This window comes from Topomyia yanbarensis, chromosome 2, assembly GCF_030247195.1.
Source record: "Topomyia yanbarensis strain Yona2022 chromosome 2, ASM3024719v1, whole genome shotgun sequence".
Classification (NCBI taxonomy): Eukaryota; Metazoa; Arthropoda; class Insecta; order Diptera; family Culicidae; genus Topomyia; species Topomyia yanbarensis.
The window spans coordinates 415,510,159-415,528,238 of NC_080671.1; the positions used below are offsets into that span (position 1 = coordinate 415,510,159).

Below are 18,080 nucleotides of genomic sequence, written 5' to 3' on the forward strand. Positions count from 1 at the left end.
CATATTCTTATCTACCGATGATCGTTGGTCACAACACTTGCTGAAGTCACTTACAAAATTCAGAAACGGTAGATACGAGACGGGGCTACTCTGGCGATTTGACCATATTCGCCTCCCTGACAGCCGTGCGATGGCTCTTCGACGGTTTTACTCTCTTGAGAAACGCATGGAGAAGGATGCAGTGTTAGCCGAAGCCCTCAACTGACAGATTGCAGATTATATTACCAAAGAGTATATCAGGAAACTCTCGAGTTTGGAGCTCGCTCAGTCATACGCTCGTACGTGGCCCTGAAGGAAGAAACCATCGAAGAGAAAAATCTTGGTATGTTATCCGAGATGGCTACCGAGAAGGTGCTAGGGAAGTAGTGGTGTACGTCGTCGGACGCTTTCACCTACAAGGTCGGCTGGAGCCGGCATGATCGAGCGCTGCTAGAAGGCCAACGGTATCCTACCAAAAGGAAAATACTTCGGGTGCTCATGACGATCTTCGATCCACTTGGACTGATTGCTAACTTCCTGATGTTCCTGAAGATTTTACTGCAAGAAGCTTGGCGATCTGGCGTTCAGTGGGATGACCCGATCAGCGAATCTTCGTTCGAGAAGTGGAAGCGGTGGCTGCAGGTTCTCCCGCGAGTGGAACAGGTCACGGTTCCGCGATGCTACCGTATTCGGACTAGTTCCAGTGCAAATTATGAAGTACAGCTGCACACATTTTTCGATGCCAGTGAGAACGGCTTTGCCGCCGCCGTATATCTACGCTTTGTCCAGAACAAGATCGTGGAGTGTGTTCTAGTCTCGGCCAAGACACGGGTGGCGCCGCTGAAATTTACTTCAATTCCGAGGCTTGAACTCCAAGCAGCTGTTATTGGTGCAAGATTAGCACGATCGATTGGAGAATCACTTTTTATTCCAATCTCTAACCGTGTTTTCTGGACCGATTCCTGGGATGTAATGTGCTGGATAAACTCGGATCATCGACGGTACTCCCAGTTTGTGGCGTTGTGAGTTAGCGAGATTCTTGAAATCACTGAGATAAATGAATGGCGCTGGGTGCCTACCAAGCTGAACTTAGCCGATGACGCTACCAAATGGAGTGGTCAGCCGGATATAACTCCCGACAGTAGATGGTTTAAAGTACCAGATTTTCTTTGGCGTCCGGAGGCGGAGTGGCCACAATCGCCGACCAAAAGCGGTTCCACAATCGCAGAGCTTCGCCCCAATCTCCTGTTACACTACACGGTCCCTGAAGCAGTAATCGATGTGAATAAGTTCTCCAGCTGGAAGCGACTCGTCAACATCGTCGGATATGTATACCGCCTTCCAGCCAACTGCAAACTGCAACTTCAAGAGAAGCCTATCGTTTCGGGTCCACCAAAAACAAAAGGGCGCAAGAAGGCAGAGAGCTACCTTCATCGCCTCGCGCAACTAGCGTACCAAGGAGAAGTAACCCTATTGCGTAGGGCACAGGAATTCCCGGAAGAACCACGCAAGCAAATTCCAAAGAACAGCGAACTATGCCAACTAACGCCCGTACTCGATCAACGGGGCGTCATCAGGATGAAGGGTAGAACACGGTTTTGCGACTACGTAGCAGAAGACGCAAAGAATCCTATCGATTTACCTCGCGACCACCACCTAACCACCTTGATCATGGCATACTACCACCAAAAATACCACCACCAGAACCATCAAACCACCATAAATGAAATCCGACAGAAATATAAGATTTCGCGACTACGAGTTTGCTACGCTAAAGTTAGAAAGCAATGTCAACGTTGCAAATATGATAACTCAGTTCCACGTCCTCCAATCATGGCCGATCTCCCGCCAGCACGACTCGCGGCATTCTCACGTCCATTCACGCACGTTGGGATCGACTACTTCGGGCCAATGGAGGTCGTCATCGGTAGAAGAGTGGAAAAACGATGGGGAATGCTCGCAACCTGTTTAACCATTCGTGCGATACACATTGAGCTGGTACACTCACTTAGCACGGACTCATGCATCATGGCTCTGCGCAGCTTTATCGCCCGTCGCGGTTCACCCAGGATGATATACAGCGACCGTGGGACAAACTTTGTCGGCGCAAGTCGAGAACTACGGAATGCCGAGTGCGCTATCAACCAACAGGCGATAATGGTAGAGTTCGTCAGCTCCGAAACTAAATGGTTGTTCAACCCTCCAGCTTCGCCGCACATGGGCGGCAGTTGGGAACGCCTGATCCGCACTGTTAAAAAGAATCTGACCGCCATCTGCCCGAAGAAGAAACCGACCGATGAAGTACTCCGGAGCCTTCTGACTGAGGTTGAGAACGCAGTGAACTCTCGGCCATTGACCCACGTTCCGATCGATGATGAATCGGACCCCGCTCTAACTCCGAACCATTTCCTGCTCAATTCCTCGAATGGAACGAAGCCGCTCACTGTAAACGACGACAGCGGCATCGTGTTGCATGAAGGCTGGCGCGCATCGCAAGCGCTAGTCAATCAATTCAGGAGGCGCTGGTTAACAGACTACCTTCCAGAGATCACCCGAAGAACGAAGTGGTTCATCCATACGAAACCCGTGTGTGTAGGGGACGTCGTTGTCATCGTCGATCCGAAACTGCCGAGAAACTGTTGGCCGACGGGAAAGATCATCGAGACCTGCAAGTCCAGAGACGGTCAGCCACTGTACGGACGGTGAATGGCGTGTACGAGCGGCCTGTAACCAAGCTTGCTGTGCTGGATGTTCGGCGCGACGGGAAGTTAACTAACCACAGGATGACGTACAGGGGGGGGGGGGGGGGGCAGTGTTATGTTATTGAAACTTTATCTATGATATTTAAGAAGTTATGTTGAAAAAAAAGTTTCAAGCGGTCATTAATAAACACGGTCAATAACTTTGAGGGTACTATAAATTTTAGTCTTCAGTAAAGATGTTCACCAAAGCAAGTTCTTTAACATTTCTGAAGACTTCATCCTATTTTTCATACTTTGAAAAAAATTGTGGCAAATATCTCACTTCAAAGGGAATTAATCACCATAACTATTTCATAAAAATGAAGGTCTTGGATCGTCATAAAACATCAATGCTTTTGCGTTAATAATTTTTCGCACGTTTTTGGCGGAAAAACCACTGTGCAGTGGCGTAGGCACATTTTTTATCGAATTCTGGAAATAGGAAAACTATATTGGATAGTGGTGATCGTTTGGTTTATGCAATTATTATAAGATTGAAGCGCAAAGCAAATCACGCAGGATTGGCACACACAAGGTTATTTCTTACACGATAAATCCTTTCTAATATCATTGTGTACATTTTTCGTCTTCGCAATAGCATGAAAGTACATTTCCAGCAAATATTTAAATTTAGTCTGTGATCCCCTTTTGTTCATATAATAATCCGCTTTTCTATTTTGAAGAATTCCGAATATTTATAATCTCAGGAAATTTTTTTTTATTTTCGCTTATTGAATTGGAAGATTCTATATTTCAATCGTACATATGCTGGTAAAATATTATAGATAAAACTTGTTCAAAAGTTCTACCTCACTAAATTGTTTTCATTAATCACTAATTTCATAATCCGACATTTTCCTTTCCCTACAATATGAAGAATAAGAGAAGCAATTTTGGCTGTATGGGTAGGTACTTACGGCTGCCATGTACGCATATTGATCGGCTTGGGTAAACTTTAGAAACATCCCAAACCAGGCAAGAAACTCCACACTGATTGCGTCAATTAATTCATTCAGCGAAAGTTCGAGCAGTGCCTAATGGACGGAAGAAAAGTTTGCCGGGCACTTTCAACAGTATACGCAGGCAAAATTTCAAACTCGCTCAGCACCGACACATGTGACATGCCTGCCGGAACCAAAACCGATGATCCCAATTAGAGATGCAAATCCAGAGCAAACACGTGTCACCAAAGTCTAGTTGAAAAAGGGAAGCGGGTTCCGCTATGAGTTTGAATTTGATGTAGATATAAATTCCGTTTCCCAATAGCAGCAGCCAGCAGCCGGTGGCAGCGCGGTGTACAGGCCGGTAGTTCGAGCGCATCCGAGTCGAGTAATAATAGAATTAATTCTTTTAAGTAAACCCGTTCCTTTCTGTTTATTTACTTTATTAACTCGGAATCAGGCTGGTGGTTTTTGGGTACTTACCTTACATCGTGAAGCGAAATGCGACGCTGCACTTGCTCTTCTTCCAGAGATATTAGGTTCGGTTTCTGGTGCTGCGAGGGTTGTCATTTCCAGCGTGAGCAAGATTTGGAGAAAGTCATGTTAAATTACGTGGGTGTAAGGACCTGAAAGCCAAGATATGAATGGTGGTGCGTGAGATTGCGGCACGATGACACAAGGGATGGAGGCTACCCATGTTCGGAAAGTCCTGAAAGGATTAGCGCAAAAACTTTCTCACATGAGTAATTAGTAAAAGTTCCATAAGCGTTTCACTCAAATGTTGGATGTAATTCTGTCTGAATAAACCATGGTATTTCTTTGTTTCCAGCGGAGGCTGGGTGGTTTTCTTGAACCGTAGTTAGAAACATGGAAACTTTTTCTTCAACACATACGACAGTGTATTATTTGGAAATGTGGAGAAGTTTTGTCCCCAGTGTTGTTAGGCTATTAAGAAATTGAAATGTTGAAAGGTCGTGTGCATAGTTAATTTAATTGAAAAATTTTATGTTTTGGCATGATTTGATTTCTGTCCAGGATAGTGATTACAATTTATATATGCAGCTTCCAACGCGTTGTTTAGTCACTACCATTGCCCCAAACTCGTGAAAGCAATCTGCATATATCATCGCATTTCGATTTAATAATAGATACTATCAAATATATGATTATCTCAGACTAAGAGCCTTATTTCCCCATTCAAAGAGCAGTCCCCACCGGAAAGCATTAAACGAAATATTAAAAGTCACACCAACACCGCAGATTAGTGTCAAACACCATCAACCGTACCAGACCTGTCTTCGAGTCGGACACCGCCGACGGCTTTCATAACCTGGAAAGAGCTGCTGGTATTAAAATCCAAAATGAACGATGATGAACGACGACAGGCAGTTTTGGATTTTAAATCCAGATACCGAAGCCTATTTCGGACTCGTTGATGCGAACAATCGTCTTCTCTTCTGCATGTTCAGTGCTCTGTCGCAGGAACGCTTGAGGAACAGACTGGGAAATTCCTGCTTAGTCGAGAGGGAAAATAAGCCCCATTTCTGCCGGTACATTTGCTATAGAACAGCACCGGCAGCAGCAGCAGCAAGCGTTCGTGATGACTGGTGGCCAGGCGGCAACGCACTTCAAAAACCGATTTCATTTCATTTTGTGAGGAATTACCATTTTTTCCCATTCGTTTCTCACACTTGCTGTATCCGGCGCGGTTCTCTAAGGGGAGCCTTTGAAATGGCACGTCGCTCGCAGGAGACGGGCACCCGGAGGGACCATCCGAGAGGATCACAGGAATTATAATACGAATATCTGCCGGAAACAGATTGTCTTCTTGGGGGGTGTATTGTTTCCTTTGTGTCGTGCTTTGACTACCACTGACGACTGGTGCACAATTTTCAGCCTCAACCGCACACAACCGCACCCTCGATGAGTTTTCCCCATCAGACACAGTTGTACTTACTGGTTGTACTATCCTGCCTCACCACGGGGCGAAGTTTGTTGCAGGATCTGGATGAACGAAAGCCATAGCCGGAAGAAACGACATTACTTATGTGTGACAGGGCAGATATGCTTGAACTTCTAGATGTCTCTACCGTTTCAACGTGGGGGTCACCGATGCATGGGAAAAAGGGACTTCGCAGCAAATTAAATTTTAGAACCCCGGCAGGCGAAGCGTGAAATTTCATTAGGAGATAACGAGACGCTTTCGGTTTCGCATTTGTATTGTGCCCGCCGGCGGAGAGAGAGAGGAATGCTACCCGCTTCGGGTTGTTTTGTTGTTTCGCAATTAGCTACTGAGGTCGGCGACAAATTAGAATCACCATTTCTCAACTTGAATAGGTTTTGGGTACTGTCATTGTGTATCCCTGAAACGTATGAAACCTGCAACACCCAGGGTCGGTTTTAATTGCGGTTCGGATTTTTTTAAATCTTTTGTTCCCAATTCTGTACCCATCGTCTCGGTTCTCAACGAAAGAGTAATACAGATCACTTAATCCTAATAAGGTTTTTCGATCACCTTTAGGATTCCACCATCACCACATCATCTACAACAGATACGCGTATTATGTAAGAATACTTGTGTATCATCGGTGCCATTTTGCACACAAGTGATGCTAACGAAACCGGTTAAATACTTATTCTGCCGCACATTTGCACGCATACGAAAAATTACCTAATATTGAATTCTCTTGACTCAATTTTTGGTGATCGTTTCCATTTAACCTTGGGTTAAGTATGTTCAAATTTGAGTTGAATTTGTCTAGTTTTGAGTATAGCTCAAACAACTCAAAAGTTCCTTATCCAACGCAAGATTGCGAAATGGCGTTACTCATCAATTTTCGATATCTACTGACCACCCCTTTCAAATGACTCATAGATTAATAATAGTTTACACTGTTTTGTGGTAACTGGAAATCATCATCTTGAATTTCAATATGGCGTTAATCATTTTCGATGTTTATTGACCACTCCTTTTCAAATAACACCCAGGAGGAGCTCTCCATTGTCTGGTAAACGGAAGTCACCATCTTGGATTCCTAAATGGTTTTTATCATCAATTTCTGATGCCTGCTGATCACCTCATTTCAAGCATTCGTATTGATGACGGTTTTTACTTGCTTATGGTAACCGGCAGTCACTATCTTGGATTTCAAAATGGCATTAATCATCGATATTCAGTGTCTACTGACCACCCAGTTTCAATTGACACCAATATTGACGATAGGTTTCAAAGACGTGTGATAAACCTTTTCTGAAATTATTCTCAGCTTAAAGGGGTCATCTTATATAATTGTGCAAAAAGTACCTATTGTTTGATAATTTTTTTTTAAGAAGTAAAATGACTTTGACATGTGCGCTATTCCGCGCTATTATGAAGGTTTCATCAATAAAATTAAAAAAAATTCGAGTGTAATGTGTCAAAAATGGCGTCCAAAACGGCTGCTCCAGCAAAAGGTGTTTCGAAAACCAACCTCATCAGCGGGCACGATACAGGTCGAAATTCGTCGTCTACAAGAAGCAAACCAAAACGATCTTGGAGATTACATTCCGTAGAGGCGCCCCAACCTAAAACACATGAAAAAATTCGATAAAGAAACAAAATGGCGGCCATAAAATAAAGTATCGTTTTTTCGAATTATTTTTACACTTTGACCGGGTGTTAAAAATCGTTAATGATCAATATATTGCGATTCTGCAGGTTACAGCGCCCGAGAATGTTGCCTTCTTTTAGGCGGGCAAAACCCGAAGTTGATTGGCTGAATGGTTCAAAAACGAGAATGCCCGCAGATTCGAAAAATCTTGTTCCGAGAAAGCCGCCATTTTCGCAACTTACACTCAACAATTTTTATTTTATGAATGAACCCTTAATAAGCATTTTTCAGAATAGCGCACATGTCATAGTCATTTTATTGCTTAAAAAAATTATTAAACGTTATGTACTCTTTGCCACAATTATATAAGAGGACCCCCTTAAAAATAGAATATTTCTCCTCTCAGAGCAAAAGTGGTATAGATTTATAAGCCATTTTAGCGCTTTCATTAGGTTTTTTCATCCCATTTCTGCTCTTGCTGGTACTTAAACCCGGATTGGTCTTAATAAAACGTATGCCGTTTTTGCTGGCAATCAGATTTTCCATATTTACAGTTTTTTCTGTAATGTCACCGATTTTTTGTAAAAATTTTTGATCACAGATTCAAACATTTTTCTGTTACGTGAGTATAGAAACTATTTTAATTTTTTGCAAAAACCTAATAACTTAGGCTTATAATATATTTAGATAAGTTGTTGTACTTTGCAAGACCCTGCTTTTCGTTTAAACAGGAGCTATGGTGGATTTAAGTGTAGTAATATCTTAAATTGAACCTTTTAAAGGTTCGAAATAGAACTTCACTGTTTTAAATTAAATAATAGAACAATATATTCTAGAAAAAGATTAGTTTTATTTATATAACATTTGTAGTTTTTTATTTACAACAAAGTAACCTGGACAACTGGACAACTGGAAGAGTATTTTAGGGCGCACACCAACTACTAATATTAATTAAATAAAAATTAAAATTAAAACCCAAGAAAAACAGCTTTAGTGTCTGCGACAAAGTGTTTTAAAATTTGTTTTCCCTTATTTTTCTGGCAGCTTGCGGAAGTCTATTTCGAACTGTTGAAAAGCTATTTTTCAGATTTCAATTAATTCAGAACTACCCTACCCACTATTTAAAATAATATAAAAGTCTTGTAAAGTGCAGAGTTTTATATAATGCTCATGTTGCAGAACTGTCTATAACGGACACTGAGGAAACGTCATTTTTGCCTTTCTCATATAGAAAGGTTATGCAATCACTCTGAAAAACGTCAACCTAATCCCGGCCCGGAGGGCCGAGTGTCATATCCCATTCGACTCAGTTCGTCGAGATCGGAAAAAGTCTGTATGTGTGTGTGTATGTGTGTATGTATGTGTGTGTGTATGTGTGTGTATAAGTGTGTGTATGTATGTGCGTATGTGTCAAATAATGTCACTCATTTTTCTCAGAGATGGCTGGACCGATTTGCCCAAACTTAGTCTCAAATGAAAGGTGCAACCTTCCCATCGGCTGCTATTGAATTTTGGATCGATCGGAATTCTGGTTCCGGAATTACGGGTTTCAGAGTGCGGCCTCACAGAAATTTCTCATAAAAACTATAGGAAAAATAAAAAATAGAATTTTTATTTTTGATGCTAAATGTATTCAAGGTGCATAAAACGTCGAGATTTGATGCAAACACGAAAAAAACTTGACGAAGATTCACTTTTTTGGATTTTGCACATTTTTGCCTTTCTCATATAGAAAGGTTATGCAATCACTCTGAAAAACGTCAACCTAATCCCAGCCCGGAGGGCCGAGTGTCATATCCCATTCGACTCAGTTCGTCGAGATCGGAAAAAGTCTGTATGTGTGTGTGTATGTGTGTATGTATGTGTGTGTATGTGTGTGTATGTGTGTGTGTATGTGTGTGTATGTATGTATGTGCGTATGTGTCAAATAATGTCACTCATTTGTCTCAGATAGGGTTCGTCGCGGTGCGGATGTGGGCGGTAAATGGATAGTCCGCACCGCAACCGCAAAAAAATAATAAAACCGCACCGCTTACCGCAACCGCACTGCATTTACCGCACCGCGCGGTAATGCGGTAAATGCGGTAAAAATAATGTTTTTTAAAAATTGTGTTGAAAAATTATTCATTTATTTTGGGTAAGCATATATAATAAAATGTTATTCTTATTTACACGAAAATTAATTTTGATGGACTCCTCAGAATGTAACATTTATGAAAAAATTCAAATTTGCAAGTTTTATTAATAAAATGCCGTACATTTTTAAACAAATACTTTCGAAACAAGGTAAAACATTCTCATTTCTCTAAATATTAGCATAGCACTGAAGTCCTATGAAATGTAGCTGTATTTCATCATTATTCATTCAAAAACGTAAACTTTTAATTTAATTATCCTGCAGTTATTTGAAAAAATGGAATAATAAAGTTGCATATATTTTTCTTTGAATTTTTATATTTTCAATGACTTTGCCACATGAAAATGAAATGAATGTTTTTCGCATTTACATAGCAAAAATCACCTTAAACTCTTAAAAGAAATTCATAGAAAAAATCAAGGAGAAACACCAGTACTTCTATATATTATCCCAATACGTCGCCATATTTGACAAAAAATCAGGAATCCATCTCATCTCAACCGGTATAGAGTTGTCAAACATTTCAAAAAAAACCAGCAAAAGATGTATGATTTACAGCATACAGCAGAAATATTATTACAAATAGGAGATTTTAGGAACAAAATACCCCAAAAACCTAACTTCGTATTTTTCAAGAAACGGCAAAAACTTCAATGGAAGTTGGCAGGGGTAAAAAATTGTCCAAACTGCAAAATTTTCTATCTGGGCTAAATATGACACTTGAGAAACACAAAAAATCGCAATACTCTACTAACATCGAAAGTTTACTTTCAAAAAGTTACAAAACTACTTTCTAACTGAAAAATATTAATTGTTAATTAGGTAGAAAATATCTCCAGTTGGACGAACAATGGACGTACGCGAAAAAAAAAGTTATTTAGAATATCAAAAGAGATAGAAATACGATGTTGATGAACGAATAATAAGGTAATTAGCCTAATTTGGACCCCTCCTTATTTTAGACGCTTTTCATACTTTTATCTCCTTTACTGACAATTCCTCCAAATTCGTTTGATTTGATGATGATTATTACATTCTTTGGGTTGTTTATAAGTCGCAGTATTATAAGTTTATCTTTAAGTTCTCCAAATTAATTGACATTCACAGTTGACAAGATGTCATCAAAAAAGATTCATAATTCTACAATCGCCTAGAAAAATCGCGAGAAATGAGGCATTTTCAAAATGGATTTGACAGTACAATTCAATTGTTTTTTTTTCAATGATTGGATTGTGCGTTATATGTAGTTGAAAAGATTTAGTAAAGTGTTACTTTGAAGTATAAAATAAATAGGGGGACGGATATAGTGTAGTTGGTAAATCGATTGCCTTGTACGGAGCTCACCTGTGTTTCTTTCCCAACCCCGCACATAGGGTTAGAGATTTTCCAAAAGAGTTTTCTCTACCCCGAAAAGAGGCGAATGACCCTAAGGTTGAAAACTCTGTAGTCAAAAATTAAAAAAAAATAAAAATATAAAATAAATAGTGTTCAAAATATGTCGTAAAAATAATGATGCCAAATTATATTGGACACAGCTTATAGATTTTATTTCTTAGTAACAGTAGCAAATACAAATACATAACCAAAATGTAAAAAATCAAGTAGCGATAGGTCTAATACAGATTGTATTCGGATTTCTTTTCAAATCATTGTCAAGTCTATGGAAATTAGAGCAATCAAATGTTAATTATGTTTCTCTATTGTAGGGTAACAAGTAAAAGTAGAACGTTCTGACAGAGAGATTTTCCTAATAATGACATTGCTAAGCATTCGTTAAGAAAATAAATCTAGTTGCGTCCTTCTCAAATGGTAAAAGTCATAGTTTTAATTCACTTTTTAATGCAGACTGCAGACTTTATCAATTATTTTTTGAAGTGCGGTTGCGGTAATACCGCGCGGTAAAAGCTCATTTCCAGCACCGCAACCGCGGGAAAAAGTGACTCACCGCACCGCAGATTTTGCGGTGCGGGTGCGGTAAATACCGCGCGGTTGCGGTAATTACCGCAACCGCGACGAACCCTAGTCTCAGAGATGGCTGGACCGATTTGCCCAAACTTAGTCTCAAATGAAAGGTGCAACGTTCCCATCGGCTGCTATTGAATTTTGGATCGATCGGAATTCTGGTTCCGGAATTACGGGTTTCAGAGTGCGGCCACACAGAAATTTCTCATAAAAACTATAGGAAAAATTAAAAATAGAATTTTTATTTTTGATGCTAAATGTATTCGAGGTGCATAAAACGTCGAGATTTGATGCAAACACGAAAAAAATTTGACGAAGATTCACTTTTTTGGATTTTGCACATTTTTGCCTTTCTCATATAGAAAGGTTATGCAATCACTCTGAAAAACGTCAACCTAATCCCAGCCCGGAGGGCCGAGTGTCATATCCCATTCGACTCAGTTCGTCGAGATCGGAAAAAGTCTGTATGTGTGTGTGTGTATGTGTGTATGTATGTGTGTATGTGTGTGTATGTGTGTGTGTATGTGTGTGTATGTATGTATGTGCGTATGTGTCAAATAATGTCACTCATTTGTCTCAGAGATGGCTGGACCGATTTGCCCAAACTTAGTCTCAAATGAAAGGTGCAACCTTCCCATCGGCTGCTATTGAATTTTGGATCGATCGGAATTCTGGTTCCGGAATTACGGGTTTCAGAGTGCGGCCACACAGAAATTTCTCATAAAAACTATAGGAAAAATTAAAAATAGAATTTTTATTTTTGATGCTAAATGTATTCGAGGTGCATAAAACGTCGAGATTTGATGCAAACACGAAAAAAATTTGACGAAGATTCACTTTTTTGGATTTTGCACATTTTTGCCTTTCTCATATAGAAAGGTTATGCAATCACTCTGAAAAACGTCAACCTAATCCCCTAATCCCTAATTTTTTTTTCGACTCGCTTAAGGTTTCTGGATTTTAACAGGGGCGTAGTTGATGGTTTACGGAGAGGGGTTACACTCCCCCTCTACTTTTCACTCCCCTCCTTTAAAAATCTCGTTAAATCACCCCTCAGACCACCACCTCATACCCCTCCCTTTCAACCCCATCATCTTTAAACCACCACTATATTACAAAGCATACCAATTTAAGCTGGGGAGTCGTTCGTTCATGGGACTTTCGCCCTCCTCACATACCCATCCCCGCATGACAAAATGAGTTAGCAAGCAGATAACATTGATCTAATGCTGATTAGGCTAATGGAGTATGATATTTTTTTGTTTCAAGTGTTTCACCGTCGACACGTAGCTCATCAAGTTCGTGGCTGGCATGCCATTGTGTATAAGTGCAAAGTGTACTAAGAATGTAATGGACATTTCCACAATTATGTTGAACATAAAAAGCCTACGTGCCATAGTTTAGAGAAATGAGAAAGGCACAATTGCACCACTAGGTGGATTAAAACAGGTTTTTTACTTATAACAGAGTTACAAGGCAGCCACGACATTATGATATGTACACTGTTCGTAGTATTACCTTGACTAAGAAATAGTAGGGATCCGAATTGGACCACGGCTTCCTGCACTTTCTTTCATTTCATTTTATTTATTCATTTTTATCAATTTATTAATTTAAACTCATTTTGTTAATCTAATTCGTTTGGTTTATTTTATTAATTTCATTCTTTTTAATCATGTTATTAATTTTAGTCGTTTTACTCCTTTTAATGGCTTTATTGATTGTAGTCATTCAATTGATTTTATTGATTTTTTTAATTTATTGATTTTATTGATTTCAATGATATTATTGATTTTATTAATTTTATTGATTTTATTGATTTTATTGTTTTTATCGATTTTATTGATTTTATTGATTTTGTTGATTTTAGTGATTTTATTGATATAATTGATCTTATTGATTTTACTCAATTCATTGATTTCATTGATTTTATTGATTTTATTCATTTAACTGATTTTATTGATTTTTTATTTTATAATATTTTTTTATATTTTTAATTAAATCAATTTTTTGATTTTAATGGCTTTATTGATTTTATCGATTTTTTTTTATTTAATTGATTGTATTGATATTATTGATTCTATTGATTTCATCGATTTTGTTGATTTTATTGATTCTGTTGATTTCATTGATCTTATTGATTTTATCGATTTTATTGATTTTATTGATTTTATTGATCTTATTGATTTTGTTGATTTTATTGATTTTATTGATTTTATTAATTTTGTTGATTTTATTGATTTTATTGATTTTGTCGATTTTATCGATTTTATGGATTTTATTGATTTTATTGATTTCATTGATTTTAATAATTTTATTGATTTTACTGATTTTGTTCATTTTATTGATTTTATTGATTTTATTGACTTTTTTGGCTTAATGGATTTTATTGATCCTATTGATTTTATTGATTTTATTTTTTTTTATTTCGTTGATTTATTGATTTTATTGATCAATAAACTTAATGATTTTTTTTATTCTTTTTTGTTTTATTGGTTTCATTGATTTTATTTATTCGCATCATTTCATTCAGTTTACTCACCTTATTCACTTTCTTCACTCTCTTCACTTTCCTTACTTTCTTCTCTCTCTTCACTCTCTTCAATTTCTTCACTTTCCTCACTTTCTTCACTTTCTTCACTTTCTTCACTTTCTTCACTTTCTTCATTTTCTTCACTTTCTTCATTTTCTTCACTTTTTTCACTTTCTTCACTTTCTTCACTTTCTTCAATATCTTCACTTTCTTCATTTTCTTCGCTTTCTTCACTTCTTTCAATTTCTTCACTTTCTTCACTTTCCTCACTTTCCTCACTTTCTTCACTTTCTTCACTTCCTTCAATTCCTTCACTTTCTTCACTTTCTTCACTTTCTTCACTTTCTTCACTTTCTTCACTTTCTTCACTTTCTTCACTTTCTTCACTTTCTTCACTTTCTTCACTTTCTTCACCTTCTTTACTTTCTTCACTTTCTTCACTTTCTTCACTTTCTTCACTTTCTTCACTTTCTTCACTTTCTTCACTTTCTTCACTTTCTTCACTTTCTTCACTTTCTTCACTTTCTTCACTTTCTCCACTTTCTTCACATTCTCCTCACTTTCTTCACCTTCTTCACCTTCTTCACTTTCTTCACTTTCTTCACTTTCTTCTCTTTCTTCACTTTCTTCAATTTCTTCACTTTCTTCACTTTCTTCGCTTTCTACACTTTCTTTACTTTCTTCACTTTCTTCACTTTCTTCACTTTCTTCACATTCTTCACATTCTTCACTTTCTTCACTTTCTTCACTTTCTTCACTTTCTTCACTTTCTTCACTTTCTTCACTTTCTTCACTTTCTTCACTTTCTTCACTTTCTTCACATTCTTCACTTTCTTCACTTTCTTCACTCTCTTCACTTTCTTCACTTACTTCATTTTCTTCACTTTCTTCACTTTCCTCACTTTTCTCAGTTTCCTTACTTTCCTCACTTTCTACACTTTCTTCACTCTCTTCACTTTCTTCACCTTCTTCACTTTCTTCGCTTTATTCACTTTATTCACTTTATTCACTTTATTCACTTTATTCACTTTATTCACTTTATTCACTTTATTCACTTTATTCACTTTATTCACTTTATTCACTTTATTCACTTTCTTCATTTTCTTCACTTTCTTCATTTTCTTCACATTCTTCACATTCTTCACTTCCTTCACTTTCATCGCTTTATTCACTTTATTCACTTTATTCACTTTATTCACTTTATTCACTTTATTCATTTTATTCACTTTATTCACTCTATTCATTTTATTCATTTTATTCCTTTTATTCATTTATTCATTTATACATTTTATTCGTTTTATTCATTTTATTCATTTTATTCAATATATGCATTTTATTTTTCATTTTTTTAATTTATTAATTTTGTTAATTTTATTCATTTTATTCACTCTTTTCATGTTGCTCCCCAGTTCCACTTTCGAATTTAGCTGTAACCGAATTTCGGTACCGCTTCTGAATTTCGTTGACGCTATCGAATTCCGTTGAACTTGCCAAACTTCGCTGTCGCTCCTTAACTCCAATGTAGCTGTCGAATCCCACTGTCGAATTACACTGTCGGATTCTTTTCATTTATTTGATAAATATTATCATTTACATTCTTTTTAATCATGTCATTCGTTTTAGTACTTATATACATTTTGTTCCTTTTACTGGTTATTTATTTTATTCGTTGTATTCATTTTATTTTTTTATTAATTTATTACTTCATTTATTAATTCATTCATTTTATCAATTTTTAATTTTATTTCATTCTACTTTTTTTCTGTCGCTGCCAAATTCAATCATTGATTGCCATTGCCGCTGCTGCTGTCGAAATCCGCTATCTATAGTGAACTTCATTGCCGCTGTTATAGTCCGCTGTAGAATCTGCCGCTGCTGCCGAATTCCACTATCAAATTCTGCTGATGTCAAATTCCGTTGCCGCAGCTGAATTCAGCTGCCGCTACCGAATAGCGCTGTCGAAATCCGCTATCGGTTTCAACTGTTGAATTTTATTACCGTTGTCGCATTCTGCTGTAACTGACAAATCCCGCTGCTAAATTCAATTCCCGCTGCCGAGTTCCACTGTAGCTATCGAATTATGTTGTCGATGTCGAATTCCGTTGCCGCTGCCGAATTCCGCTGTCTAAGCCCGCTAGCGAACCTGAATTACGCTATGGAAATCCGCTGCTAATTTCAATTAACGCTGATGAATTCAGCTGACGCTGCCGAATTGTTCTGTTGAATTCGGCTTCTGAATTTCACTGCCGAATTCCGTTTGTCGATCACGAATTCCGTTGCCACTGCTGAATCTACCGCAAGTTCCGCAGTGCAGTCCGATTCCGCTGCCGCTGCTTAATTTCGGTGTAGCAGCCCCCGATTAACACTGCCTTATTTCGCTACCGAATTCCGCTGTCTCGGCTGCTCCCGAAGTATGTTTTTACTGCACAATCCCCAAAACTGGCTAAAATTATTTTTTGCAATTATATATGTTATTTTAAATTTATACACCCTGAAATGCTTAATTAAATAATATTGAAACAATTTTCCACAAAAAGAAATCTTACCAGTGTTGATTTTTTTTCCTCTGTTTTTTTAATAATTATCAACCCAGCTCAAACAATTGTGATCTACATTACCATGATTACCTTTATAGACCATTATCTACCTACAATATTTTTTTTGTCTTAGTGACCATACATAAATCATGTAATTCAATTTATGATCATTCCAATTCTTGTGCGGTTTCTCGCAATACAAAAAGTAATATATTATTAGATATATACGGTTTTCTCAGTCAGTATATTTACTTGATTTTATAGCCCTACCCAGGGCCATCAAAAGCGACCAATACTTCGTACTAACTGAGAGAACCGCAAATATCTGGTAAAATTTTACGTTACAATTTCTAAGCAAAAAGTAATATTTTTAAAAGAAACGATCTTCCATCGATTTGACACTACTGCTTTATACTAGCTATGTATTCGATATCACACATACATTGAAAATGTTCAATATTGTATATGTGTACGTATTTAACGTGCAATACCAGTTGTTAGGTTTAATATTATAAATTTCGATTGATTGTGCTTCTATTTGTATTTTTCGTGTTCAAGTTCAGTCACCTTTCAGAACCAGTGAAATAAGATACTTCCAGTTTCTACGATTTTGACTGATAGAACTAAGTTGTAAGTAGTCTTGTTCATCCGAGAGGCAATCTATCTCGTTGTTATTCATGGCATCGATATATGTACAAATTTCCAACACCATAAAAGTATTAATAATTTGCTGTCGTAAAAGAACCCATTTCTCAGGATTGCATTTTTTATCAGAAATGCGAGAAAAAAACCCCATAAACGACAACTCGTCTAGTTTGATCGCCACCAATCAACCAACTTTTACAGCGGTTTCCTTCCAGCACACTAAACATTTTCAACAAAACACCAACCCACACACAAAATTACATCACGCCCTACGAAGTAAGAATAAAATTGGTTCTAGTGCAAATTCAAAGAAAAAAAACTTGTTCATGAAAATCAACTTTCAGCGAACGAAAAAAAAAATCACCCTCGATTTACCACCGCCCGTGTTTGGTGAACGAATGTTTAACAAAGAAACTGTGACGGCGATAACCACTAGAGCGGTTTCAGTTACCAAAAAGAAGAAAAAAATAGCAAAATTGGCGAACAAACTTCCAGCCTGGCGCGTAATCAATGGTTGGCCGCCTCTCGGGTGGGGCGTGTAATGTGTTTATTGCATCGTAAAAATAAATTGGTAATTGTTTGGAAAATCGCTAGAGCTGTCGCCATCAGACGACGAATGGTTTGCGGAGAAAGATTTAATACATACACAATGGGTGTTTTTGTTGTTTGTGATGATGGCTGACAATCATTACGTGTTACTATTTGAGTTTTACCAGAAACAAAAAACTGGGCGTTAAAAATGGTTAGTTACTTGGTCACACAAAACAAGATTAATCCAAATAATCTGAAACCCAATAGGATATGACATTTACGGCTAGCCATAACCTAATACTCCAAATACGCAAATTTCAACCCTCGTATTCCGGACCGATGGCACACAAAAATAATCATGAAATAGTGGATCGGAATTCTCCCGGCGACTCTTCGTCAAACCGTAACTAGACCAAATCGGGTAGTCAAATGAGCGTAAAGTTGCGTATCAACAATAAGAAAAATGCCACCAGGAGAAAATCTC

The 18,080-nt window shown here is 37.8% G+C and overlaps 2 protein-coding genes across 2 annotated transcripts in view; one reads left to right on the plus strand and one right to left on the minus strand.

Moving 5' to 3' along the window:
- The first annotated feature begins 1,557 nt into the window (after positions 1-1,557).
- Positions 1,558-2,685, plus strand: LOC131680909 (uncharacterized). The gene has a single exon (XM_058961625.1). The coding sequence runs from the start codon at positions 1,558-1,560 to the stop codon at positions 2,683-2,685; it is 1,128 nt and encodes a 375-aa protein (XP_058817608.1).
- Positions 2,686-3,547: 862 nt separating this feature from the next.
- The window catches only part of LOC131680910 (uncharacterized), a 29,297-nt gene continuing 14,764 nt past the window's right edge, over positions 3,548-18,080 (minus strand). Inside the window, exons 6-8 of the mRNA XM_058961626.1 lie at positions 14,055-14,865; positions 4,145-4,215; positions 3,548-3,584 (exon numbers count right to left, since the gene is read on the minus strand). Of these exons, the coding sequence (XP_058817609.1) occupies positions 3,548-3,584; positions 4,145-4,215; positions 14,055-14,865 (919 nt within the window). The remainder of the gene's footprint in view (positions 3,585-4,144; positions 4,216-14,054; positions 14,866-18,080) is intronic.

Coding starts and splice junctions, on each gene's coding strand:
- LOC131680909 (XM_058961625.1), top strand. CDS start 1,558: ATGAAGGGTAGAACACGGTTTTGCGACTACGTAGCAGAAGACGCAAAG.